The sequence below is a fragment of the Oncorhynchus tshawytscha genome, linkage group LG22 (genome assembly GCF_018296145.1).
Source record: "Oncorhynchus tshawytscha isolate Ot180627B linkage group LG22, Otsh_v2.0, whole genome shotgun sequence".
NCBI lineage: Eukaryota > Metazoa > Chordata > Actinopteri > Salmoniformes > Salmonidae > Oncorhynchus > Oncorhynchus tshawytscha.
The window spans coordinates 10995026-11022682 of NC_056450.1; the positions used below are offsets into that span (position 1 = coordinate 10995026).

The 27657-nt window shown below is 41.6% G+C and overlaps 1 protein-coding gene across 1 annotated transcript in view; it reads right to left on the reverse strand.

The window, feature by feature from the left end:
* Positions 1 to 5423: 5423 nt before the first annotated feature.
* LOC112221784 (probable phospholipid-transporting ATPase IIA) overlaps positions 5424 to 27657 on the reverse strand; it is a 40153-nt gene continuing 17919 nt past the window's right edge. The window contains exons 14-28 of the mRNA XM_024384107.2: positions 26844 to 27053; positions 23680 to 23841; positions 21701 to 21793; positions 21411 to 21494; positions 19616 to 19786; positions 19316 to 19414; positions 17916 to 18005; positions 17430 to 17574; positions 17069 to 17133; positions 16321 to 16476; positions 15508 to 15572; positions 14986 to 15094; positions 14720 to 14777; positions 10634 to 10837; positions 5424 to 7554 (exon numbers count right to left, since the gene is read on the reverse strand). Coding sequence (XP_024239875.2) covers positions 7418 to 7554; positions 10634 to 10837; positions 14720 to 14777; positions 14986 to 15094; positions 15508 to 15572; positions 16321 to 16476; positions 17069 to 17133; positions 17430 to 17574; positions 17916 to 18005; positions 19316 to 19414; positions 19616 to 19786; positions 21411 to 21494; positions 21701 to 21793; positions 23680 to 23841; positions 26844 to 27053 — 1848 coding nt within the window. The 3' untranslated portion in view covers positions 5424 to 7417. The remainder of the gene's footprint in view (positions 7555 to 10633; positions 10838 to 14719; positions 14778 to 14985; positions 15095 to 15507; positions 15573 to 16320; positions 16477 to 17068; positions 17134 to 17429; positions 17575 to 17915; positions 18006 to 19315; positions 19415 to 19615; positions 19787 to 21410; positions 21495 to 21700; positions 21794 to 23679; positions 23842 to 26843; positions 27054 to 27657) is intronic.

Sequence of the window (27657 nt, forward strand, 5' to 3'; positions counted from 1 at the left end):
CCCTACAACAACCAGACCTAGACCCGATCTAGACCAGACCTGATTGAACCCAGTGACATTGTTTTTTAAAAATCAGCCAAGTTGTTCTTCTGGTTAACGAATATGTCTTTATATTTTGGCTAAGCCTTCTATAAGTCAATAAATTCCTTGTATTAGCATAAAATAAATGTTCTATATTCTAAGCAGTGCTGTGGTCGGGTCCACTCGGGTCTATCAGCTGTAGTTACATAGACCCCATTGCCACGGGAAGTAGCAGTGTAGAGGGTGCTGCAGCACCCCCTGAAAAATCGGAATAAAAAATCTGTAATTCAAAATTGAAAAATGTGTGCACTGGGCCTTTAGTAGTCCTGTATTAGCAGACTGATTTAGCCATCTGTAGCGCCCCATCTTCCCGCCCCTATCATAGACCCGAGACCTGATGACAATCACACAGAAGCCGACACAGACCCGAGGGGAATGTTTGAATTTTGGACCTGGTTCCAGATCGGGTCTCGGTATTCGGATTCGGTTGAACCCGTGAAGACCTCTAGTCCGAGGCGTCCCAAAAACTGGACGAATCAACGTTGTTTCCACATCATTTCAACCAAATGAATCAATGTGATGACGTTGAATCAACGTGGAAAACTGATTGGATTTGAAAAAACGGAATCAACGTCAGGGTATTTGGGATTTTTTTTCGCCCAACTTAAATCCAATGACATGGTGAAATGTTTTGTTGATTTCACATTTAGTTGACAACTCAACCAAATGTAAACCCAAACAACACATTAAACTGATGTCTGTGCCCAGTGGGTTATGCCTTCAATTCAGTCTGGTTGAATGGCCTGCTTGCCCTGCTGAACATGCAATGTTTTCTATTGGAAACTTGCTGTTAATAAGTTGTATAAGTTGTAGTCTTGCATCTTGACATTACAAATGAAGCAATATACGGCAGAAAAAGGTATGAAATCATAGACAGCTACATTGACTCCAGAAAAAATTTCCATTGCAAATAAATGTGGAATAAATTCCCAATGGAAAGCATCTTACAAAAAAACAGAATAGTATTCATAACAGCTATATAAAAATAAAGATTGAACTTTTACAAAACATATACAATTCACAAGCACTTGACAGATTTATTACATACATTTCCCCTATGATAGCATATTTCATTTGAGAATAAAGCCCTATACTGGCTTCTATGCCAATGGTCAACAATGGCATGTCATTGTTTGGATTGGATGGGATTTTGGCAACACAGTCAGCTCTAGGGGTATTGTCCTTTTATGGACTTTTATTCTGTACATTTGCTACTGTAAGTCTATTCACACTCAATACACAGTTACACACACTGCCAATGAATCACATAATAAAGGTCTAACTGATGCATTTATCTTGGCATGGTCTGTATAAGTCATGGAAACCAGGTAACTCAAACCAATAAATGTTTCAACCTAATTCAGCACATTAACAAGTTCACTGTGGTGCCCAGTGGAGGAAGCTGAGGAATGGGACATACAGAGAGGCCAAGGTAAGCTTAGTGGACATAAGTTACCACAAACATGCAGGTCTGTATCAGCCCTTACTCTCTTGCACACGCCTGTAGCTTGATTCCTAGGCTACATGATACAAAGATAGCTGACTAGATGTAATAGTGCCTTGTAACAGGATGCACCCAGAGTATATGGAACTTGTGGATGGATTACCATTTACTCATATGGTTCATATATAGGCTAGTAGTGTATAGCTCTGGGAGGACTCACTTGCCACCATGTTCCTGTACATGAACTCCAATACATTTATGGTCTCTTGGGCCAACTTTCAATTGCCAAATGTAACTCCTTTTCTACACTCTATAATGACTTTGTGAGGACCTATGTAGGCATTCCGAAAGCTTTTAAAGTTCCTGTTCATTTAAAGTGGGACTTCCAAGTATCTTTATACCCAATGGTGGTACGCGTTGTCGAGAAGCTACTGATTCAGTGTTGACATTAGTGACTTGAGCAGCAGAGCTATCCATAGGAAAATCTGTGTACTATAAAGGGCATAATCAGGGATCTGGTTCCAGTTCTGACATGGGTTTAGAGGGGTAACTGAAAGGATTTGGGTGGTTGACCCAGACTATCGGGTGAACTAAGTGCCTGCAGTCAGTGACTGTGCTGTAAACCACACAATTCAGAGCATACATTTTGGGGGTAGCCTAACTCTTCGACCGTCCGAGTTAAATCCCTTGTCTACCAGATGTAAATTCCTCCACTGTTACGTGACTCTTATGTAACTCAAGTTATGAATGAGTAAATTAATAAGGCATATGTTTGAGAAGGGAAAACTGACTAAGCCTGTCCAGACGGCCGATTTTGCACTTCCGTTTTTTGCCATTAGAACCCACTTTTTCCAAGTTCATGCAGGATTTTCCATCACTGTAAACCAGCTCATTTAGGGAGCGTTGTCTGGGTTATAGCATTACCCCATTTAGTTTTCCTAGTGCAACATGTGTGTTTCAGTTTTTGAACTAGTGGAGCAGTGGAACTTTGATATGGAAATGGATGGCACATTATAATCATGTCTCATGGAAAGCTTTTGAAGGAAATTCAGACGGCTAAAGGGATGTGTAGACATTTGACTCCATTTTAGTTTCTCCCTAAGAAATCCATAATGAAATTGTCTCATTAAAGGTAGACTCGCCAATATGACTTTGTCATCGACAAGACTTCTTGCTTACGGACATCAACAACAACAAAATTCCAATCTTCCAAGACTGCCAGCACCCCTTCCCCTCCAATATTGGCAGAATAGAATTGTTTTATTGATTTCTGTAAGCAGCGAGTCGCCCCAAATATGATGATGTCATATTGCTGAGTCTACCTTTAATGTGTTACTTATAGAATTAGGAATTAGAATACTAATAATTACTAGTCATTTAATAATATCTCTATGGTGGTACTGCTGTCTTGTCTTGAGCTTCATTATTTACATAGTTGTAGTGTGTAGCACATTACAATTTACACTATATAGATGTTGTACTAACCAGTAGAGAAGGCTCTTGGCAAAAATCCACATTCCTAATTCATTTAGATTTCTGTTTGGACTTCCTGTTCCCTGTTTCAGCCAGTGTTTAGAACTTCATTCCTTAAACATTCTAAAGTTCTATAAATAAAAAAAACATTCCAAGTTATTCATGTTGCTGCTTTGACAGAACACTAGGTAATGGAACTGAATTCAAATGCTTGGATAGTAGAACCGGGCAGTATATTATGTCATGTGTAATAAGGAATCCTGTTTCTGTTCTGCCACAGCTTGTCAAATCTGGAAAACATTTCCTTTTTTCTTTTTCCAACTCAATGAACTAATACATTCCGTATCAGTATGGAAACTACATGTCCACATCAGATGAAACAATCCACTTGTGTAATAGGAGTTTGATCGATACTCGTGTTTGTTTAACACATTTCTCTGCTTTAGTGCACTGGAAAACAAAGTTACATAGCTTTTTCCCCTCCTGAGCACAGGCAGCGTTATGAAATCACATGAAACAATATCCCCCCAGAAGACACTATTCACTGCCGTAGTACCAAGTTTCCAATCCTAACTCATACTGTAACTCTGACATCCTTCTATCACCCATTCATTAGAAATGCAGAGGGATGACATGTTTCTCTGTTTGTTTCCACGGTAGCCAGGTGTGGAGTTCTTTGGATCAATGGTGAGACTTCTCTATTCAGTGGTACATGATCGAGAATAAGCACCTCTGTGCTGTGCCCTGTGCCACTCAGGCCCACGGGAAACACCTGGGACCTGGAACTGTCTATTCACCCAGCACCTCAATAACAATAACCTCCGACCCTTATAGGAATAGCTGCATCTCCTACTTGTAGTACAGTACTACTTCTACCAAAGATGGTGGATAAATGAAGATAGTTCCCTCAGGCTCTTCCATAGACACCAATGCGGTAGCAGTCTGCTAAATTCATTGACTTCCATTGAAACAGGTGTTATAGAAGATTACAATAGGAGGGAAAATACAACAGCCCATCCTTCGCAGTAGTAGCAGGTGCTTAGACCAATCAAAGCATTCCAGTCCTCCCAGGCTATAAATAGCTGTTGAAAATGGTGTGTGAATGCTCAGCACACTTTCCTATGGTGTGTCATCACCAAAATCCTTTGTTTACACTAGGCGAAATAGAACATGTAGTAGATTGAAGTGCATTGACTGGTTTGTCAGAATCTGCCACTTTTGATTTATCCCCACAGTACAGCAAACAGGGTTTGACATATTTCAAACGAGCTTGGTCGTCCTTCTAATAAAAAAATGTTTATTTATTAAGATTCTTATTATGCAACTAGCTTCACATCATTGTTTACATGCATTGACTTAAGCCAAAGGAGTTCCTTAGCTTAATATAGTAATTAAAAAGACATTGAAATACAACTGACCATAACAAACTGTCTCTGATACCAGGAGTCATATTGGGGACTCGCTATCTCTCCTCTTTTGATTGAATTGTAGGTTTGGCAATGCTCCAACGAGTGGCTCTGTTGATTGCTTGAAGCTCAGATGAAATAGTTCTAGAGGGCATTGCTATTGATTCTGGGGTGAAATTTCGGTTTTCATGTGGCTGATTAACTTAAATTGTTTCTTTTAAATGGTATAACCTACGCATGTGGGCCATGGAACAAGAAAAAGTTGGACGGAGGAGTAGGATTTTATTATGAACATACAGTAGTGTGGGGCTTGAATCACATTTTACTGGTTGGACTGAGGCTTGCTTCCAACAAACAATTTCTTGAAATCTTGGGAGATTCAATACATTTTAGCTTGTGCATGTTCTAATTTGGTGTGAGATTCAAGTAATATTTTCTAAGACAGATTTTTCATAAAAAAGAAAAAAAATATGGAAAAAAATATTTTATACTTTATCATATTTAATAAATCCCACTCCCTATCATGACACAATCCCTTTTGGAAATTAGATGGTCAAAAAGACAGGGCATAGACTCATCCTTCCACTCTGAAGGCTACAGGATGTGATTGTCAGAAAGTGTGGCTGACTATGAGGAGAGCAGCTTTTATTGAGTGTCAGGGACTCCCTCCTCTGGTGAAAATGAGACACACGCTCATTTACATAAGGAAGATTTCGTCTACAATAAAGGAAAGCAAAGGGAAAGGGGGATGCCTAGTCAGTTGTACAGCTGAATGCCTTCAACTGAAATGTGTCTTCTGCATTTACCCACAACCCCTCTGAATCAGAGTTACTGGCTCAACGCTCTAACATAGTACAGCCTCAGTCCACTCTGAGTATACTATAGGCCTAGTTTTACTGGAGGAAATGTTGTTCTTCTGTACCAAAACCAAGCACTTAAATGAACTCACACAAAGCTAAACATATCAGAAAAAAATGACTACAAAAAGGATTTTAGAGAAATGACAAGGGTTCGGTAACTAGAAAGGAAAACACAAGATTTATTTTATCACCACCAATATTCACAATTCAACACGATCCTCCCTTTTTGTTCTGCTAACTAGAGTGCAATTATACCAACACAAAATGATCAAGGTTAATAAATTAAACAGGTTATTTACAATTATGCAAGACACAATACTTAAAAAAACAAAACAGTCAAAGAATGTAGTGTCATTCTACCACAATTGATGGTATGAAACCTCCAAAGTCCACATAAGAAAAGAGTACAGCTGTCAGTTTTAACAAAATTCCTTGCAACAAAAAAAGCATGTCAGATTCAAAGGCTTTGAATAATGTTTGAAACGTCAACTAAAATAAGGAAAGACGAAGAGTAGGTCACAAAATACAAAATGCCTGTAATTCCAACTGAACAAGAAAAACAATGAATTAGTAGTTATGACACCCTGTATGTACTCTGACACAAATGATTCACTAATCTGAACAGTAACCCGTCATGGTATTAGTTTACATCTTTATAATACATTTGCGAAAATAATATAAAATGGGGACATTAGCCTACAACACAATGTAATTATTTACACTTTTTTGTTCCAGTCGTCTCTCTTCCCTTTCTCCTCCTCTTCCCGAGGAATAGTATGTGAGGAATTCATTACATATTTTTCTTTAAAATGTGCACTAATACCTATTGAAAATCAACACATTCTACTGGGCCATTCACTCTGTGCAGGTGAAAATTGTTATCTTCTATTCCAGACATGTCTGTGAGAAGAGAAGAACTGGGAATTGTGGGGGCTCAGCTCTGGGTGAGGGGAGAGGGCAGACGGACAGTGGTCAGAGTATTTTCAGCTATGGCTTGAATTGGCTTCATGTCACAACTAAAGTGAATCATGCAATGATACAGGGTGGCAAGAACTGGCGTCAGGAGTGGGCAGTGACCACGTGACAGGGTAGCCTACAGACTCCCTGGCCTAGCGGACACACAGCTATTCTGACGGCCAAAGTGGAACATACGGCTTGGCTACAAATAGCATCCAGTTAGTGGCTGAATATTGACCATGCTCTTCAGTGTAGACACAATCTCTTTTACCAAACGTACAAAATGACAAAGACACAGCTTTTGACATCTGAGACAGTGGGTCAGCATGCTATACTAAAAGAACCAAGCCACCTCCACTTGGCTGGGTTATAGTCGTTGGGTGACGCACAAACACATACACAAACAGAATTTGATCAGTGCACTGGTTCATCTCTAAGCCCCAGAACTGTTAACATAAAATTGCAACAAGTCCTTGAGAAATGCTACATCAATACCAGTGTTCTCCATTAACAGAATGTGCCATAAAAAAAACATTTGAATTTGTAATACAACTATTATGTTGGTGTAAAAAAAAACAAAAAAAAAAAAACATTTGATTCCAGTGTATTTCACACTATATTTCCAACTACAATGACTCTTATAATGTACAATTTAAACATAAATACCAATTCAATGCATTTCAGACTGACATGCTTGTGTTGTTCTTTTATGTACTGTATGTTAGTCAAATCCAATCAAGTGTTCCTTGTTAGTTCTCTAGGCCCGATGTTTAGATACCAAACCTGATCTATATTGTTAATGAGTCCATGATTAAGTACACAGCCCTCTGTTAGTTCATTATGGCACATACTTCCTGATGGCATTCACACATTTTAGACCTGTGACCATGATAAAACACAGAATTCCAGTTACGGTAACCACCAAGCCAATCAGTCTGGAAACATACCCAGTCATACTTGTCAGTCTTTACATCTAAACAGGGGAAACTTACACAAAAACTTTCTCTCTTCTCAAATCAAACTTGTTTTTTTTCGTTCCCACACCAGCTCTTCCAATTGCACATGAACATTTAAGAATAAATTAAAGAGGAAGGGAACCCTTGAGGTTCTTATAAAGCGCAGGCTCTGTTAGATGAGAGGTAGGGAGGTGTGCGAGCAGAGATCTCTCTCCCCCCTATGCACAGAAGCAGGGCTCTCTAGGAGGTGAGCTTTGAGTAGTTTGGTGGTGAGAAGCGTCTGCGCAGATACTTGAGGATGTAGAGGGGCAGACAGCTCACCAGGGTGATGACCGTCACCTTCCACAGGAACGACAGCGTGGCGATGAAATATACATCTAGATACAGCCAAGGAAACAGAGGGCAGGATGGTGGGTCATTTAAACAAATATGTTTTATATATGAGGAATTGAGTAAGTATGACTTAATGTAATCAGGTTAGTATGACTACTGTTTTTGATTCAGTTGCCACTACTCAGTTCATTTAGTGACTAGGGGGAGACCTAGCATCTAAATATATGGCAGATGAGGGGAAATGGCTTGCCATGTAATTGACTTATATTCAAGTTGTTCCATTCAGGGAAACTATGTACCTTTGGTGTCACTTGTGACTTTAAAAAGTTCAAATGGCCTCTCTTTTACGAAAGAGGAAGACGAGAAGGGCACTTTTGACCATGTTCAAGTCATAATGCTCAGTGGTCTGAAACCGACCTTCACACCCCACATAAAGGCTTAAAATAGTGTTTGGAAAAAGCAAATAGATACTGTGGTGTAAATGATCAGAATCTACACAACTACTGCATTTGTACACAGCCAGCCTAAGAAACCACATCTGATTTTCCTTCTACAGTTGAATTCGGATGTTTACATACGCTTGGAGTCATTAAAAATCGTTTTTCAATCACTCCACAAATTTCTTGTTAACAAAATATCGTTTTGGCAAGTCGGTTAGGACATCTACTTTGTGCATGACAAGTAATCTTTCCAATAATTGTTTACAGAAAGATTATTTCACTTATAATTCACTGCATCACAATTCCAATGGGTCAGAACTTTACATACACTAAATTGACTGTGCCTTTAAACAGCTTGGAAAATTCCAGAAAATGATGTCATGGAAGCTTGTGATAGGCTATTTGACATCATTTGAGTCAATTGGAGGTGTACCTGTGGATGCATTTCAAGGCCTACCTTCAAACTTTGCTTGACATCATGGGAAAATCCAAAGAAATCAGCCAAGACCTCAGAAAAAAAATTGTAGACCTCAAGTCTGGTTCATCCTTGGGAGCAATTTCCAAACGCCTGAAGGTACCATGTTTATCTGTACAAACAATAGTACAAAGTATAATCACCATGGGACTACGCAGCCATCATATCGCTCAGGAAGGAGACGCGTTCTGTCTCCTAAAGATGAACGTACTTTGGTGTGAAAAGTGCAAATCAATCCCAGAACAACAGCAAAGGACCTTGCGAAGATGGAGGAAACAGGTACAAAAGTATCTATATCCACAGTAAAACGAGTCCTATATCAACATAACCTGAAAGGCCGCTCAGCAAGGAAGAAGCCACTGCTCCAAAACCGCCATAAAAAAGACAAGACTACGGTTTGCAACTGCACACGGGGACAAGATTGTACTTTTTGGAGAAATGTCCTCTGGTCTCATGAAACAAAAATAGAACGGTTTGGCCATAATGACCATCGTTATGTTTGGAGGAAAAAGGGGGAGGCTTGCAAGCCAAAGAACACCATCCCAACCGTGAAGCACAGGGGTGGCAGCATCATGTTGTGGGGGTACTTTGCTGCAGGAGGGACTGGTGCACTTCACCAAGGAGATGGCATCATGAGGTAGGACAATTAGGAGGATATATTGAAGCAACATCTCAAGACATCAGTCAGAAAGTTTAAGCTTGTTCGCAAATGGGTCTTCCAAATGGACATTGACCCCAGCATACTTCCAAAGTTGTGGCAAAATGGCTTAAGGACAACAAAGTCAAGGTATTGGAGTGGGCATCAAAGCCCTGACCTCAATCCTATAGAAAATATGTGGGCAGAACTGAAAAAGTGTGTGCAAGCAAGGAGGCCTACAAACTCAAACTCAGTTACACCTGCTCTGTCAGGAGGAATGGGCCAAAACTCACCCAACTTATTGTGGGAAGCTTGTGGAAGGCTACACGAAACATTTGACCTAAGTTAAACAATTTAAAGGCAATGCTACCAAATACTAACTGAGTGTATGTAAACTTCTGACCCACTGGGTATGTGATGAAATAATTAAAAGCTGAAATAAATCATTCTCTATACTATTATTCTGACATTTCACATTCTTAAAATAAAGTGGTGACCCAAACTGACCTAAGACAGGGAATTTTACCTGGGATTAAATGTCAGGAATTTGGCTAAGATGTATTTAAACATCCGACTTCAACTGTATATACAAATACTTTTTTCTGACTGTCAACAGTTTTATATGTGACCCATATAAGATTTGCTCATTCACACAGATGTAGCCTCTGAAGTAGCACACAAAATGCAATGCTCATTTCCTGTCACTGTTCCTTTACATTTTGGGGCGGTTGTCATGGAAAAGGTCACGTCCAAAAAAAAAACATTTGAGCAAAAATATCTTATCTGAGGGTTCCGTCAGAGGTCACATATGGAGGATCGAGTTTGCATCAGGATTCAGATCCACATATGGAGGTGGTGTAAATAGGAAGTCAAAATATCAGATTCCAGGTGGTTTTTCACTGTTCACACATTAGGGAAATGATCAGAAAGGTATCAACTAATAATAATGAATTAAGCTGACTGTATAAACGAAGCCTTATGCTTTTTAAATGACAAACCAGTTTCTATAAAAAAAAAAGTAAAATGTGATGTTCGACATGTGGTACAGTAGTTTCTGAGATACAGCCTCTGTTTGGTCATAAACACAAAGACCTTGGCCAGTGTGTGTGTGGTAGCTGGAGCAGGAAACTAACATGGAGGCTAGCTGGCTGCACTCCTCTGGTACTATGTGTTACTTTATTCACCTTTAGCAGGACTTCCTACAGACAGTACATTCCAGGTCTCAGCCAGCCCAGGGCTAACTGGACACCAGAGGCTGTATGAATGGAGAAGAGCCTGTCATCACTGAACACTGACGTACAAATGCAGCGGCAGTGAAAATGGGAAAGTCCATTACTATCAAATCTATCACTGTGTACTTGTAAATCAAATTGTAGCTGCATTATTTTTGCTTCAATCAGTATCAAAACTCCTGACATAGGAATTATTTGGCCATTAAACGTATGTGTGTTTACCCACCTATGAACTTGTGCAGGAAGACGAGCGAGGCAATGTTACTGACTAGGCTGAGAAATGTGTGTGTGAGGGTGTGTCTGTGTGCGTGTTTGAGTACAGTATGCATGTTTACGCACCTATGAACTCGTGCAGGAAGACGAGCGAGGCGATGTAGCAGGCCAGACTGAGCAGCTCGGCTACGATCATGAGCCAGTGCCATGTCTGGATGGTGAGCGCCACCATCAGCAGCTCCGTGAGGATCAGCGAGGTGAAGGAGATGGCTACGATGTGAACAAACTCTGACTCAAACAGCAGCAACGCCCCATACATAATGATACTGCCTTAGGAGCACAGAGAACAGGCAGCACAACGTCAAGAGCACTGCCATTGCATTGGTGTGTAGCTGTGTTTTTTTGTTGTTGTTTATTGTTGAAAAAAAATGTAATTATTCAATTAATCACTAAATGAATTAAACCAACCCGGTAGACACTTTGGTGCCATTAAAAAGCATGATTGAGTGGCTACATACAGTGCCTTCAGAAACTATTCTGAATTTTCCCACATTTTCTTACGTTACAACCTTATTCTAAAATGGATTAAATAAAAGAAATCCTCACCAATCTACAAACAATACCCCATAATGACAAAGTGAAACAGGATTTTTGAATGTTTTGCAAACAAGCCATGAGGTCGAAGGAATTATCTATAGAGCTCCGAGACAGATCTGAGACACAGATCTTGGGAAAGGTAAAAAGCATTGAAGGTCCCCAAGGACACAGTGGCCTCCATCATTCTTAAATGTTAGAAATTTGGAACCACCAATCAGGCTATTATGGTAGTGGCCAGACGATAGCCACTCCTCTGTAAAAGGCATGACAGCCCGCTTGAAGTTTGCCAAAAGGCACCTAAAGGACTCAGACCATGAGAAACAAGATTTTCTGGTCTGATGAAACCAAGATTGAACTCTTTGGCCTGAATGCCAAGCGTCACATCTGGAGGAAACCTGGCACCATCCCTACTGTGAAGCATGGTGGCGGCAGCATCATGCCGTGGGGATGTTTTTCAGCGGCAGGGACTGGGAGACGAGTCAGGATCGAGAGAAAGATGAACGGTGCAAGTACAGAGAGATCCTTGATGAAAACCTGCTCCAGAGCACTCAGGACCTCAGACTGGGGAGAAGGTTCACCTTCCAACAGGACAATGACCCTAAGCAAACAGCAAAACAACGCAGGAGTGGCTTCGTGACAAGTCTCTGAATGTCCTTGAGGGGCCCAGCCAGAGCCCAGACTAGAGCCAGATCAAACATCTCTAGAGAGACCTGAAACCTGACACTCCCCATCCAAACTGACAGAGCTTGAGAGGATCTGCAGAGAAGAATGGGAGAAGCTCCGCACATATAGGTGTGCCAAGCTTGTAGCGTCATACCCAAGAAGACTCAAGGCTGTAATCACTGCCAAAGGTGCTTAAACAAAGTACTGAGTAAATGGTCTGAATAGTTATGTAAATGTGATAATTCCATTTTTTAAATTTTTAATACATTTTGCTTTGTCATTATGGGGTATTGTGTGTAGATTGAGGGGGAAAAAAACTATTGAATACATTTTAGAATAAGACATTAACGTAACAAAATGTGGAAAAAGTCAAGGGGTCTGAATACTTCCCGAATGAACTGTATGTACAGAACCAGTCAAACGTTTGGACACACCTACTCATTCCAGGGTTTTTCTTTATTTTTTTACTATTTTCTATGTTGTAGAATAAGAGTGAAGACATCAAAACTATGAAAGAACACATATGGAATCATGTAGTAAACAAAAAAAAGTCAAAATATATATTTGAGATTCTCCAAAGTAACCACACTTTGCCATGACAGCTTTGCACACTCTTGGCATTCTCTCAACCAGCTTCATGAGGTAGTCACTTGGAATGCATTTCAATTAACAGGTGTGCCTTGGTAAAAGTTCATTTCCTTCTTAATGCATTTGACACATCAGTTGCGTTGTGACAAGGTAGGGGTTGTATACAGAAGATCGCTCTATTTGGTAAAAGTCCATATTATAGCAATAACAGCTCAAATAAGCAAAGAGAAATGACAGTCCATCATTACTTTAAGATATGAAGGTCAGTCATTTCGGAAAATGTCAAGAACTTTGAAAGTTTCTTCAAGTGCAGTCGCACAAACCATCAAGCGCTATGATGAAACTGGCTCTCATGAGGACCGCCACAGGAAAGGAAGACCCAGAATTACCTCTGCTGCAGAGGATAAGTTCATTAGATTTAACTGCACCTCAGACTGAAGCCCAAATAAAAGCTTCAGAGTTCAAGTAACAGACATCTCAACATCAACTGTTCAGAGGAGACTGCGTGAATCAGTCCTTCATGGTCGAATTGCTGAAAAGAAACCACTACTAAAGGACACCAATAAGAAGAGACTTGCTTGGGCCAAGAAACACGAGCAAGACAGCTGTACTTTGCAATTTTTGGTTCCAACCGCAGTGTCTTTATGAGACGTAGAGTAGGTGAGTTCTTAACTGACTTGCCTAGTTATATAAAAGGTAACAAAATAAATAAATAAATATATATATTAAACAGTATGGCTACCACAGCATTTTGCAGCGATATCCCATCTGGTTTGTGCTTAATGGGACTATCATTCGTTTTTCAACAGGACAATGACCCAAAACACACCTCCAGGCCATGTAAGGGTTATTTGACCAAGGAGAGTGATGAGTGCTGCATCAGATGACCTGGCCTCCACAATCACCCGTTTGGGATCAGTTGGACCGTAGAGCGAAGGAGAAGCATCCAAGTGCTCAGCATATGTGGGAACTCCTTCAAAATACAGTTGGAAAAGCGTGCCTCATGAAGCTGGTTGAGAGAATGCCAAGAGTGTGCAAAGCTGTCATCAAGGCAAAGGGTGGCTACTTTGAAGAATCTAAAATGTTTATAATTTGTTTAACACTTTTTTGGTTACTACATGATGCCATGTGTGTTATTTCATAGTTTTGATGTATTCACTATTATTCTACAATAAAAATAAAGAAAAACCCAGGAATGAACAGGTGTGTCCAAACTTTTGACTGGCACTGTAAATCACAAGGGTCATTTCAATTCATGTGGCACAGGGAAACTCTCTGCGACAATAGAGTGACAAAATTAAGACACAACACCTGTAACTGTAATGCTCAACCTGAACCTTGCCTCTGCTTATTCTGTTATACAACACTTTGCTATCATGAAGAGAAATGGACAATTGAAGAACAACTAAGAAAGTTTTCAACACAGTACAACCAGATCTATATATTTTGCATTAAAAAAAGGGAATCGATGTCAAGATTTCTCACAGTTTCCCATGTCAGGAAGAGGAAAAGGAACTTTTTAACTTTTCCATCTTTTTTTTTGTTTTTAAACGCTTCCATAACCTCTCTGATTGTTAATGTGACCTCTAAAAAGGGACGTAAAAACACACTTCCTGCGATTGAAAATGTAATTAATACCAACAGATCTAACATGGGATGTATCCTAGTTCTGTATCGAATACAACGACATTCTCATCACATTGAGTAAAAATTGTGGAAGGGTCAGGGTCAGACAGAAGTCATTTTTCTGTTAGACATTCATATACATTTGACAATAAAGTAACCTTCTTCTTCTTATTATTATTATTATTTTTAAAAGCATTCAAAACATTGTCTCTGTGGAAAACTGTAACGGAATAAATACCAAACAACCCACCAACGGCCTTAAACACAGAAACCAGGCCCACTCAATAGCAAAGAAGAAGGAAAAAAAGGATCATGGCTAAGGATCTTCCATCAACTGGGATATTCTGCTAAACAAACTATTTGGAGAGGGAAAGGTGGGAGGTAAGGATTGAGCACTGAGCGGTAGACAAAAGGTTTAGGGGTGTAGTTTGGATGCTTCTGGCAACGCCTTTGCAACACAAATGGGCCGTGGTAAAACCCCCTTAGGTTATTTAACAAAAAGCACAGACATAAATAAACTCTACTACTAGCAATTAAAAAGAAAGTGCGTGGGCTGGTGGGGAGCATCATGGATCCTACACCATAGGGCAGGGCAGTTTCTAAAGTAGTACCTGTGTGTGAAAGGCCTAAGAGATTAGTTGTTTTCCAACAACAAAACATAACATTCCTATCTATAGGAAAGCATATCAATAGATACTCAAGCTACCGAATGTATCATTGTTTCCACAACCGACTTACCTTGATAAATACTTATTAGGACCCATATCAGAAATGTCTTAAAGGACAGAGGTCGACCCTGAAAAAAACAGGAATATTCAGAACGATTTTAACAATGAATCCACGCACAATAAGTACTAAACGTTTAATGGGAAACAGATATGTGCAAATATCTGCGTGTAAAGTGTTATCGAGGGCGGAGAGAAGTTTATGCAGTATGTATTAAAACAATGTTTACCTGTTGATAACACAATGCAAATCCTACGGCCAATAAAGACATGTATTACCTTCAGGAGATCCTTATATAACTCGGGATAGAGCATGGCTACTTCTGACTTCACATCTTTATCCAACACGAGGGAGAACACAGGGAACATGGTGTAGATGGTGGAGTAGCTAAAACAAAGAACATTCACTAATATAATTAGCAGATTGCAGACGATAGTAAGAGAATACTATCATTTTAGTTACAACAAAAAAAAACACGTCATTTCTCAGGCACGTCATTACCAGACATTAACTGCCAGAGAACATGTAGGATGTCAAATACTTTACTTTCGGATTGAAGCTTCACGTATGGTTATGTGGCTACTAATATTAATTCTCTGAGATTTCAGTACAGTTCTCTGACCTCCATTCGAAGGCTGGATAGAGGGGGTTTTGATGAGTCAGTAGGGTTCAAGTCATCTCATAGTAGTGTCTTAGCAACACTGCGTCAACACAATCTAAATATCAACAAAACATGGAGCTAACACATAGCTGAAATGCCATTGTGATAAGCCACCGCTATACAGAAAAGATCATCTCACCCAATAATGAGGAATCCTTGGTAGAGGGGGACAGAGGCAAAGTAGAAGACAGAGGAGAACACAGCCTGGGGGAGGAAGAAGAGATCACGGATGAGTCATCATTGCCGGATGTAGAACTCGTGTGCTTAACGTTGCATAGACAACTGTAATACACAACGACAAAACACCATTGACACAATTTGCCAAAACTCTCTACACGTTACTTTCATCTAAAAATGAGTCAATTGATTGAAGTAATAGCTCTAAGAATAGATTATAAAATAAATAATAAACCTATTATTATCACTATGGCGAGGTACTACTTCACCTACGTAGTTTAGAAAACTGACTAACACTGACTACTAGTATGATGCTACATGGTTTGAGCAGCAGCCAGACAGAGCTGGGCCAGCTCATGCCCTATACCAAACACTTAACAGCTGTGGCTGTGGGCAGCGTTAATTTGAGACACATGGGGGCCTCCCTATCGAATGAGTCTATGGCCTGGTGACTCACATGGCTTTCCCTTTTTCCTTGGTCTGGGAGACTAGCAGGCTGAAGAGCCGGATGCATGGGCTGTGGTACTCACAAGGGCTGAGGCTTGGGGTTGACACTGAAAACTGTGGCCTCCTAGAAGAGCTCCTGGGGTCCCTTGCTCTGACTCACTCCCCACCCTGCTCCAACTCACTATGCCTGTCCCTAGGTACCCTCACTACCCACTGGAACTGGGGCTCTGGGGCTGGTTCTGCAGGCTCCCAAAGAAGCTTCTGGCACTCCCTTGTCCTGACTGACTCCACACCCCGCTCCACCCTTTGGTACCCTGGTCCTGCCTACCTGCATGGTGCTGATGCACAGGCTCCGGTGGATGACGAACTGGGAGAGGCCGGCAGACCTTTTGTAGCTGTTCCGCCCGTGGACCATGAGGAGTCGGCCCAAGTGCTTGAACTGAGTCACAGAGAAGTCTGCAGCCAGCGATGCCTGCTTCCCTTCCTGTCAACAAACAACGTGGTGGTGGAAAATAAGAGAAATTTACAAAAAGGTTAGCAAAGGTCTTCTTTAACCAGAAAAACACTTTTTACGAGTGTATATAAAGAATAGTGGGTCCAAAAGTTGAGGAAAAGTTGAAACTAAGTGATCAACTGAAAATTGGAAAGGCCAAACTGCCACTGAGTAAATACTGTATAGTTCCCCATTTCTGCCAATAATTACCAACTATTGAGTTTATGTGGAGCTCTTGTCCATATTTGCTGAATGGGTCAGAAAGAGCAATCTGTCAATGAGGTAGGAACTCTGCATGGTTGACCCGTCAGCACTACAGTTCAAGCAGTCACAATCAGAACAGAAAGACAATACCACTCTGTCACATTCATTTCCTCTACACCCATGACATGCTTTCACACAGTCAAAAAGGAATCATCTGTGCATGATATGACATAAACAAGTGACAAATGTATGTTAAAAAGACGCTCTGGCCAGATGGAAGCCGACTCTCAGGAAACACACAACACATACCGATGGCAGAGAGTGTGTGTGTTTGTGTGAAAGCAGAGCGTCAAGGCGACAGGGACTGAGAGATTCTTACTTTGCCCTCCACTCCCACGCCACAGTCGGCTTCCTGGATCATGCTGACATCGTTTCCTCCGTCCCCTAAGAGAAAACAAACAGATATCAGTGGAAGTGTCAGGAGAAATACGTCTGTTAATGTGACTCACAAGAGAGAAGGCTGTGTGTGCGTTTGTGTGTGCGTGCGCGTGTGTGCGTGATCTGACCTCTGCAAACTGTTTATCAAGACCACATCATGAAAACAATACCATTCAACATCTTTAACATACAGATCAGTAACCCTGCAGTGAAATGCCATTGGAGAGTTTAAGTGAGCTAAATTGTTAACACTGTAATGTCCCAATAGAGAATAGCTTGGGGCTGACACTGGGGAGACTCACCTACAGCACAGGTGAGTTTGCCTGTGCGCTCCTGCAGCAGCCGGACTATCTGGGCCTTCTGGGTTGGAGCGCAGCGGCAACACACCACAGCAGGACATTGACACGCCAGCTCCATAAACTCGTACTCATAGAACTTCAGACACACCTGTATGACAGTATGACAGACGAGGCTTGAACAACAAGCCAGGGGCCAACGACCGACTGTGGTTTACATCTGTATTTCTATCAATGATGTAGACTCCTTCCTCAACGTCTGTTACATTTATCTAGGAAGTTGTCAATTGAGACCCAATACAATGCAGCAGTGTGATAGGATAAAACTCAAAACAAGCTGAGGGTTCTCAAGGTGTCTCAGACTTTTTCCCATGTTAGTCTGACTCTTACCAATGCCACAGCCACCACTAAAAGCCTCTTCAGTAACATTGCTTTGGTTCGTCTTACACACATAAGGTAAAGTGTTCAGAGTAAGGACGGTGCTCAGTTTACCTCCAGTGAGTCCCCTGATATGACCAGGGCACAGTCGTGTTTCCTCCGGAAAGCGTTGAGCTCCAGGTGGGCCTCTCCTCGCGTCGTCACCTAGGACCACAGACAGTACAAGGCTTACCATCATGGTCACAGACATACAGACACACAGATAGCTATCTAACCCACAGGAGTAGCTGCTCTCCTTACTGCAACTGTCATCCACACGCTAGATTAGCATCAGGGTGAACTGATCAACTGTCAACTGAGCATGCAAACCAGAACCAGAACATGTGATTTGAAATGCCAAAGTAAGTTATAAAACCATAAGGAGGACCAGCTCAACCATGGATCATTTTGTGGGTTTCTATAGACTCCTATTTATTACCAAATATGGAGGTTGACTGTAAACATCCCATAGTTTCTGCAACTCAATCAAACTCATGTCGACTCAATTTTAAAAAAATGTGGAACTGGAAATGACCGCAAGACATTAATCTGTCAACCAATGTTCTGCACTGGTATGGCTATATTCCTCTCCTATTGCATGTTCATACGTCAAGTCGTCAACCCAGGTGCCATTTGTGTCGAACCAGGAAGCCAATAGCAGATGCCCTGGCTATTGGTCCAATCAAAAGTCACAGCCCCTGCCCTGCTCCGCTGGGAGAAGCAAGGGGACTGTTTTCATGCTGTGCCAGCCATTGTTATCCTCTTCCAGTAACAACTGTTGTACACAACTCCTAACATTCCTATGGCAGGCAAGCTCTCCCTTTCTGCAACTGGAGATCGGCCAAAAGGGAACTCAAAGGACTATCAAAGCAGCAGTGCAGTTTGAGAGCTAAGCCTGCAAAACAAATTAGGAAGTTAGGTTCTCTGTCACTGTGTTACCCAAGGGAGTGGTTCAGCTGGTCCTTACCAGCCTGTTTCCAGACCTGGGTTCAAAAACGCTTTGAAATCTTTCAAATACTTTGAGCGTTTTCTTTAGCCTGCCTGGAGTGTCGGGTTGGCGGGGTTTGTACTTTTGGGACTTATCTATTGGTTATATTGCAACAGGGAAGATCATTCAAACACATCTAAAGTATTTGAAATTATTTAAAATAGTATTTGAAACCAGATTTTGAGAGCCCAGGTCTGTTTTACACTGGCTTGGATGCTCATTCCTGTGTGAGGTATTTATTGTTGGGGTTGCTAGCTATCCAGCGGATCTTGGCTAGGCTGGGGGACTACATAACCATCGCTATGGGCCTTCACCACACAGAGGGTGGATGTCCCAATAAGGTCAGGGCAGACAGGAACCTGTGGATGCCCCTGTGAACTAAGAATGACTCCTTATGCTAAAGCTATTTATTCTAATCCACAATAAATATGATATTGAAATAGCAGTGGTAAAACAGAGAAATGCCCTTTACTGCTTCTCCACTCACCGATCTAAAGATGTGGATGTCCTGGTTGCGGGTCACCAGATGGGCGTTCTTAGCTGTGCACGTGGCTGTTTCCAGCTTATCTCCAGTTAACATCCACACCTACACATGTAATAACAGTTTTAAAATACAATTTCTGGGTGATTAACTTTTTTTTGTACTTTTCTTATCCACATTCAAACAATGACATAACAACAGTTACAGAGGGCACAAAGCCCAGGGATAAACAAAGTGTATTGAAGTGAACTGCTAAGTGTCGTTGCTATGCGGCAGTCTCCCTCTGCCCCAGTGACCTCCCCTGACCTTGATGCCTGCATTGCGTAGGATCTCCAGGGTGGGCCGTACATCAGCCTGAAGCTGGTCTTCTACCCCCGTCAGACACAGCAGCTCCATCTCCATCTCCAGGCTCTCGATCACCGTGGCAACCTTCAGAGACCGATCGTGCACACTCAGCTTGGCCTGGATGTATCGGGCCTGTGGGTGGAGAAAGTAGCAGAGGAGAAAATATGAAGAAAAGATTTCGATTGGATGCCTACAATATTGGAATATAGCAAGTTGGAGTTGAACTAGATTGATTTATCAACTGTCAGACGTACAAATTCATCAAATGTAACACGTTCTGGATGGTCAAAGGAATAACAACATCGATCAGCAAGTAAACACCCAGTAGTTTCCAGCTCAGAGGGCAATTTTCAGTGTGAGATAAAGCAAAAACTGAGTGACTCACTCAGGAACACAAACTCTGTGAGTGAGTCACTAAGCGAGTGAGTCACCGCCGCCCACCAGCCAGCTCACAAAATTATACACTCCAGCAATGGGGCTGGGGCTGCAGGGGAGACACTGCCTGCCTCGCTCGCCATGAGAATGGGTGTGTGTGTGATCTGAGCATCAAACAACAGGCTTTGACATTTAAAGAACAATGGTGAAAGTATCTGTGGAAACTATTTAGTTTTTGTATTTGTTGTTGTTGGCAGGTACTAGGTTGATATACAGGACATACCAAAACCTGTACAGTGCGTGCTAATGTTGAGGAATATAAACACATTAGTTATACATATAGTGTACAAAACATTAGGAACACCTTCATAATATAGAGTTGCACCCCCTTTTGCACTCAGAACAGCCTGAATGTGTTGGGGCATGGACTCTTCAAGGTGTTGAAGCGTTTCACAGGGATGCTGGCCCATGTTGACTCCAATGCTTCCCACAGTTGTGTCAAGCTGGCTGGATGTCCTTTGGGTGGTGGACCATTCTTGACACACACGGGAAACTGTTGAGCATGAAAAACCCAACAGCCTTGCAGTTCTTTGCACACTCAAACCAGTGGGTGCGCCTGGCACCTACTGCCATACCCCGTTCAAAGGCACTTAAATATTTTGTCTTGCCTCTTCACCCTCTGAATGGCAGATATACACAAGGCATGTCTCAACTGTCTCAAGGCTTAAAAATCCTCCCCTTCATCTACACTGATTGAAGTGGATTTAACAAGTGACATCAATAAGGGGTCATAGTTTCATCTGGATTCACCTGGCCAGTCTAATGTTTCGTATACTCAGTGTATATTGTCATCCTACAACAACAAACAATATTTCACTGAAATCTCCTTGGGATTGTGAGGAGTGGTAACCAACACAATGATTAACTGGGGCACAGCAACACAAGAAGAGGGAGGTGCGTCAACTAGTAGAAATGAACAACTAATGTTGTTATAACTGCTATAACACACTCGGTATCATCTTTCATTCTCAGACATCAAAATGAATTGGCATTCTCTTTACGACGCCGCCATAACACTTCCTGCGTGGTGTTGGTTTGAACCTACTGAGTCTTTATGACCTGCTATGTGGATGTGCTCACAGAAGCCAACTCAAACCCTGGGCTTCAGTCTCACTAATGAGTTTGCCAAATGGATATGAAACACTGAAATGTCAAGGTCACCGACGGCGGGCTTGGTTGCTCAGGACAGTCAATTCATTCTCCATTAAACAACATCCTCCTCCTGTTGGCTTTGGTTATGGCACAGTCCCGGCCGCTAAGTATCAACGTGATGACAGAAACATTTAAGCTCATTCAAAGACAGAGAGGGAATGCTACTAACCTCAAAGTCTTGGTACTGTTCCTCTGTTAGAGACTTCTTGGAAACGACCAAGACCCTCAGACCTTCCCTGGCCATATTCCCACACTGGAAGAAAGAGCAAAAGTAACACTAAAATATTAATATCAGAACAGAATGTTCAAACATTCACAATGACTCTGAACCCCACCCCCCCAAAAAGGTTAAATTGACAGCAACCTCTAAAGGTGACCTCAACACGATATATTCAAATCAGGGTGGTCTTCTATTCAAACTAAAATGACTTGTTCTCAACTCGAGGAAGGAAAATCTACCTCTTCTTCCAGCCAGTCGTTATACTGGACGATGCCAGCCATCACCACATCTGCACCCTTCATGTAGAAGCTAATCTCTCCTGTAGACTCATCCTGCAAAACAGACCACTGTCACTACCTAAACTCCATGCTTGACAAACAAAATAGAAGAAAAACATTCACATCAATCAATAAGGTATATTCTGGGGTTTCCCACTGACTCTCAGCAGGGATGCACATAAATATGCACATGTGTAGGGATGCACATAAAAATAAGAGTTTATTATTGGCAGTTGGTTGTGTAGAAAGGGAAACTTAAGTTTGGTCTCAAACATGCTTCAAAATATTTTCTTGAGGAACCCAAGTTCAACCCCAGGCTTCCTGAAGTAGAGTTATACCAGGTCTACCCAAGCCAACAACAATAGTTAGTCATGCAGACAGCACAGAGACTTAGTCATAGGGTTCATAGCCGGGTAAAGTCTTTTTCAGATCAGTCTCCATCTTGATGGATCACTGGACCAATGCCCAGGTTCAAAAGCCAGAAAACGTATCATTCAAAAGAGCAGTTGGCCCCACTGGTGTCAGCTATAGAATGTATCATTCAAAAGAGCAGTTGGCCCCACTGGTGTCAGCTATAGAATGTATCTTTCAAAAGAGCAGTTGGCCCCACTGGTGTCAGCTATAGAATGTATCTTTCAAAAGAGCAGTTGGCCCCACTGGTGTCAGCTATAGAATGTATCTTTCAAAAGAGCAGTTGGCCCCACTGGTGTCAGCTATATAATGTATCTTTCAAAAGAGCAGTTGGCCCCACTGGTGTCAGCTATAGAATGTATCTTTCAAAAGAGCAGTTGGCCCCACTGGTGTCAGCTATAGAATGTATCTTTCAAAAGAGCAGTTGGCCCCACTGGTGTCAGCTATAGAATGTATCTTTCAAAAGAGCAGTTGGCCCCACTGGTGTCAGCTATAGAATGTATCTTTCAAAAGAGCAGTTGGCCCCACTGGTGTCAGCTATAGAATGTACCTTTCAAAAGAGCAGTTGGCCCCACTGGTGTCAGCTATAGAATGTACCTTTCAAAAGAGCAGTTGGCCCCACTGGTGTCAGCTATAGAATGTACCTTTCAAAAGAGCAGTTGGCCCCACTGGTGTCAGCTATAGAATGTATCTTTCAAAAGAGCAGTTGGCCCCACTGGTGTCAGCTATAGAATGTATCTTTCAAAAGAGCAGTTGGCCCCACTGGTGTCAGCTATAGAATGTATCATTCAAAAGAGCAGTTGGCCCCACTGGTGTCAGCTATAGAATGTATCTTTCAAAAGAGCAGTTGGCCCCACTGGTGTCAGCTATAGAATGTATCATTCAAAAGAGCAGTTGGCCCCACTGGTGTCAGCTATAGAATGTATCTTTCAAAAGAGCAGTTAGCCCCACTGGTGTCAGCTATAGAATGTATCATTCAAAAGAGCAGTTGGGCCCCACTGGTGTCAGCTATAGAATGTATCTTTCAAAAGAGCAGTTGGCCCCACTGGTGTCAGCTATAGAATGTATCATTCAAAAGAGCAGTTGGCCCCACTGGTGTCAGCTATAGAATGTATCATTCAAAAGAGCAGTTGGACCCACTGGTGTCAGCTATAGAATGTATCATTCAAAAGAGCAGTTGGACCCACTGGTGTCAGCTATAGAATGTATCTTTCAAAAGAGCAGTTGGCCCCACTGGTGTCAGCTATAGAATGTATCATTCAAAAGAGCAGTTGGCCCCACTGGTGTCAGCTATAGAATGTATCTTTCAAAAGAGCAGTTGACCCCACTGGTGTCAGCTATAGAATGTATCTTTCAAAAGAGCAGTTACATCCGAACACTAACAGTTGGCGGGCAATCAAGCAAAATACACATCATCTTCCACAATACATTAGTTCAGCTCCGGAAGGCAAACACCGCTGACAACTGTAAATGGATGACTGGAATTTGCATTTTCAAACCAGATTCATATCCCAGTCAGCTACACTTACTCGAACTATGATTCCCATCCGCTTGCTCTCATAGGTGAAGGGGAATATCTGCAGGATGGTGAAGTTCAGGATCTGTCCACTAGGAGTCCTCAGCTGCATGGAGTTGTGGTCCCGTCCAACCAGGGTCAGTCCAACACTCTCAGTCCACTGCACCAGCGACACCTAGCAAGGCAAGGCAGAGGAGACAGTTTGGTGAATGGTGGTTATCAAAATAGATCCGTTTGGTGAGGTAAATGAAGAATGGACCATTTTAACATGATGTACCTTTTCACAGGAAATAGCAATAAGCAGGAAATATCAAAGTGAGCAAAGAGCACAGTTCTACTTCAGCACAAATCAATAATAAAAGCATTTCTGCACTCAAAGAAAATGTATTGACAAATTGATTGAACAAACTAGGAAGATAATCCTTTTAAAAGACGCATGCTGCATGTTTTTTCTGGTTTCTTTTGAATGGCACATGAGGATAAAGCCTGATTTTTATTTTTGATTTAACTAGTCAGTTAAGAACAAGTTCTTATTTCCAATGACGGCCTAGCAAAAGGAAAAAGGCCTCCTGCGGGGATAAAACATTTAAAAACAATATAAATATAGGACAAAACACACATCACAACAGGAGAGACAACACTACATAAAGAGAGACCTAAGACAATAACATAACAAGGCAGCAACACATGACAACACAGCATGGTAGCAACACAACAACAACATGGGAGCAGCACAAAAACATGGTACAAATGACATTGGGAATCATTGAAGGAATCATTTCTGGGGGGTCAGAAGTTATTAATTTCTCAAAACTTCCAGATATTAGCACAAGATCAAAAACATAATTCATCCCTCATGCCAACACTGACCGCTCTCTAATATACACTGAGTGTACAAAACATTAAGAACACCTGCTCCTTCTAATGACAAAGACTGACCAGGTGAATCCAGGTGAAAGCTATGATCCCTTATTGATGTCACTTGTTAAATCCACTTCCAATCAGTGTAGATGAAGGGGAGGATTTTTTAAGCATCGAGACAATTGAGACATGGATTGTGTATGTGTGTCGTTCAAAGGGCGAATGGGTAAGACAAAATATTTAAGTGCATTTGAACGGGATATGGTAGTAGATGCCAGGCACACTGGTTTGTGTCAAGAACTGCAATGCTGCTGGGTTTTTCACGCTCAACAGTTTCCTGTGTGTATCAAGAATTGTCTACCACCTGGAAGACACCTAGCCTACATTATTCATCTCATATGTACACGTATATACTGTACTCTATATCATCTACTGTATCCTTATGTAATACATGTATCACTAGCCACTTTAACTATGCCACTTTGTTTCTTTTTTTGGAATTGTTAGTTAGATTACTTGTTGGATTATTACTGCATTGTCGGAACTAGAAGCACAAGCATTTCGCTACACTCGCATTATCATCTGCTAACCATGTGTATGTGACAAATAAAATTTGATTTGATTTGATAGCCAAGCATCGGCGTCAACATGGGCCAGCATCGCTGTGGAACGCTTTCGACACCTTGTAGGGCTGAAGGAAAAGGGGGGGGTTCAACTCAATATTAGGAAGGTGTTCCTAATGTTTGGTAGACTCAGTGTAGATCTCAGATGGATAGAACGAGGCATCGGTTGGACCCTAAACATCTAAAATCCAGTCCTAAACCATGTCTCCTCTCCTCCAGCTAACAAACAATACTTATTCCATGCTAATATTTGGTCTGAGGCTATGCTTGGCTAAGGTTAGCCCTGAGCTGAACTCCATGAAGGTCAACACAGCTCTGACTATCTTGTGTGTTGGTCATACAAGTTGGGGAGAATGAGGAACTTGACTTAGTCATGGTAACATTAGTAAGGCTACATTCACTGTGAAGGCATGCAGTGAATCGGCCTCCACCACAACAGCAGCACTTGGTAATGGGAATGTCTAGAGTTTAATTGAGCTGGGTCTGCTACTGGCAAATGGCTGGAGTCAAAACCACAGCTTGGCATAAGCAAAGTTCTTATTGGTCCTGCTTGGAAATGGAACCGTCAAGAAATACTTGATACTCTTCCGGCGCTTTGTTATAGGAACACACTTCTCTTGAGTAGATACCACCATCAATATTTTAGACATAATATATAAGATATACTAAATAAGCAGATGTAAAAGCATAAGCTGTGGGAAAATTACTCCACACTACAACCAGGACCCTTCATTCTAGATTTTATTAACAACAAAAATTTGTTTCATCTGCCAAACAGGTATCACATCCAACAGAACAAAGTTAGATAAATGGCTTGTGAATGGATTTCTACCAAAAACCACACATCCAACTGTCACTGGCATTGTGACCACGACAACCGGCAGCCAAAACTATATATATCTATGGACTTCCTGAGAAGCCATTGGAAAGCAAACTGAATTTGAGCCCAGATCATATCAAGTGAATAAAATATACCTATAGTAACAACAGCAAAAAAACATTCAATCAAGAAAGGAAATATCTACACATTGACTGATTTTGTAATCTGTGAGAAATGTTGTTATCCCACAATTCATTTTCTGGAAAACAATGCTTGTATTGCATGAAGTTCAGCATACACTAGGCCACAACTCACCTCAAAGCAACTTCTGTGGGCCATATCAAAGTATCTACTATGAAGGTAGGAGACTCAAAGGGTGGATAGGCTAAGCCCAATGGACTGGGGAGCACATTAAGGAAATCCGTATTTACACCGCAGGAAAAGGATCAAGCTGAATTCCCCCTCAGCCTTCTTCCTGAAGTTCAAACGATTCACAGTGATCCAGGTCACAGCTAGGTACATGTGGAATGTAATTTGTCTCCTCAAGGTTTCCTTCAAGGGCAGCAGGTAGTCAACTGCAGGGACTGATAAGGGTTCAAGCTGCAAAACCATTTGAAGTGACTCTCTCCATATTTATTCTGGATTCCATTCTTCTACTGTCACCATACCTACTGTAATTGGCGTAGTGACAATTCCCTTTAACCTTTGAGGCTGTTGAGTAGACAACACATTTCTCACAGGCTATTTTGGTATATGTTGGTCTATCGTTAACGAAGGAGTGTATTATAACTGCGCAGAGGCAAATACTAACATCCTCCGGTTGCTGTGTTTATGGACAGCGATGTCTAGTATTGAGGGTGAGCCATTATGTACCTCGTCTGGGCTGGCGGCCTGGTAAACCCTACAGGTGTCCTCATAGTGCTGCTCTGCCTCGGCCTGGTCCGTCACGCCGTTGGCCTCGTACACGGGCGTCACACAGTGCACCAGGGCGATGGCCTTCACCGCCTCATGCACACGGCTGCTGATGGTCTTACGAACCTTAGTAGCCGCCGGAGCTCTGGATGCTGGGGCGTCGTGAGAGGGCTATGGGGAGGAAGGTGTACAAAAGAAAAGTTAGCCCACTTAGTTGGATTATAAGCATCGGTCTACCTGCAAGGTTTTCAATGATTGGTAGAGCGTTTTTTTACACCTAACTTTTTTCTCAGCTATTCATTGATTGACAAACAGTCAGTGGTGGAAAAAGTACCCAATTGCGTAAAAGGTATCTTAAAAGAAAATGACTCATGTAAAAGTGAAAGTCACCCAGTAAAATACAACTTGAGTAAGTCTCAAAGTATTTGGTTCTAAATATACTTAACCTAATTTACACCACTGCATACAGTCATCAGATAAATACATTATTTGTGGGAAAAACATGGATCTACTTGTACCTGTGAGCCGCCTTATCACTATGTCAAAGTATAAGAAATATGTGTTTTGTAGTGCTAAAAAAATAACACTTCTCTGAACTGACTCAGTTCTAAAATGACTACCACACAAAGCCATTTGACTATTTAACCTTCATTTAACTGGACAGGTCAGAGGCGGCAGGGTAGCCTAGTGGTTAGAGCGTTGAACTAGTAATCGAAAGGTTGCAAGTTCTAATCCCTGAGCTGACAAGGTACAAATCTGTCGTTCTGCCCCTGAT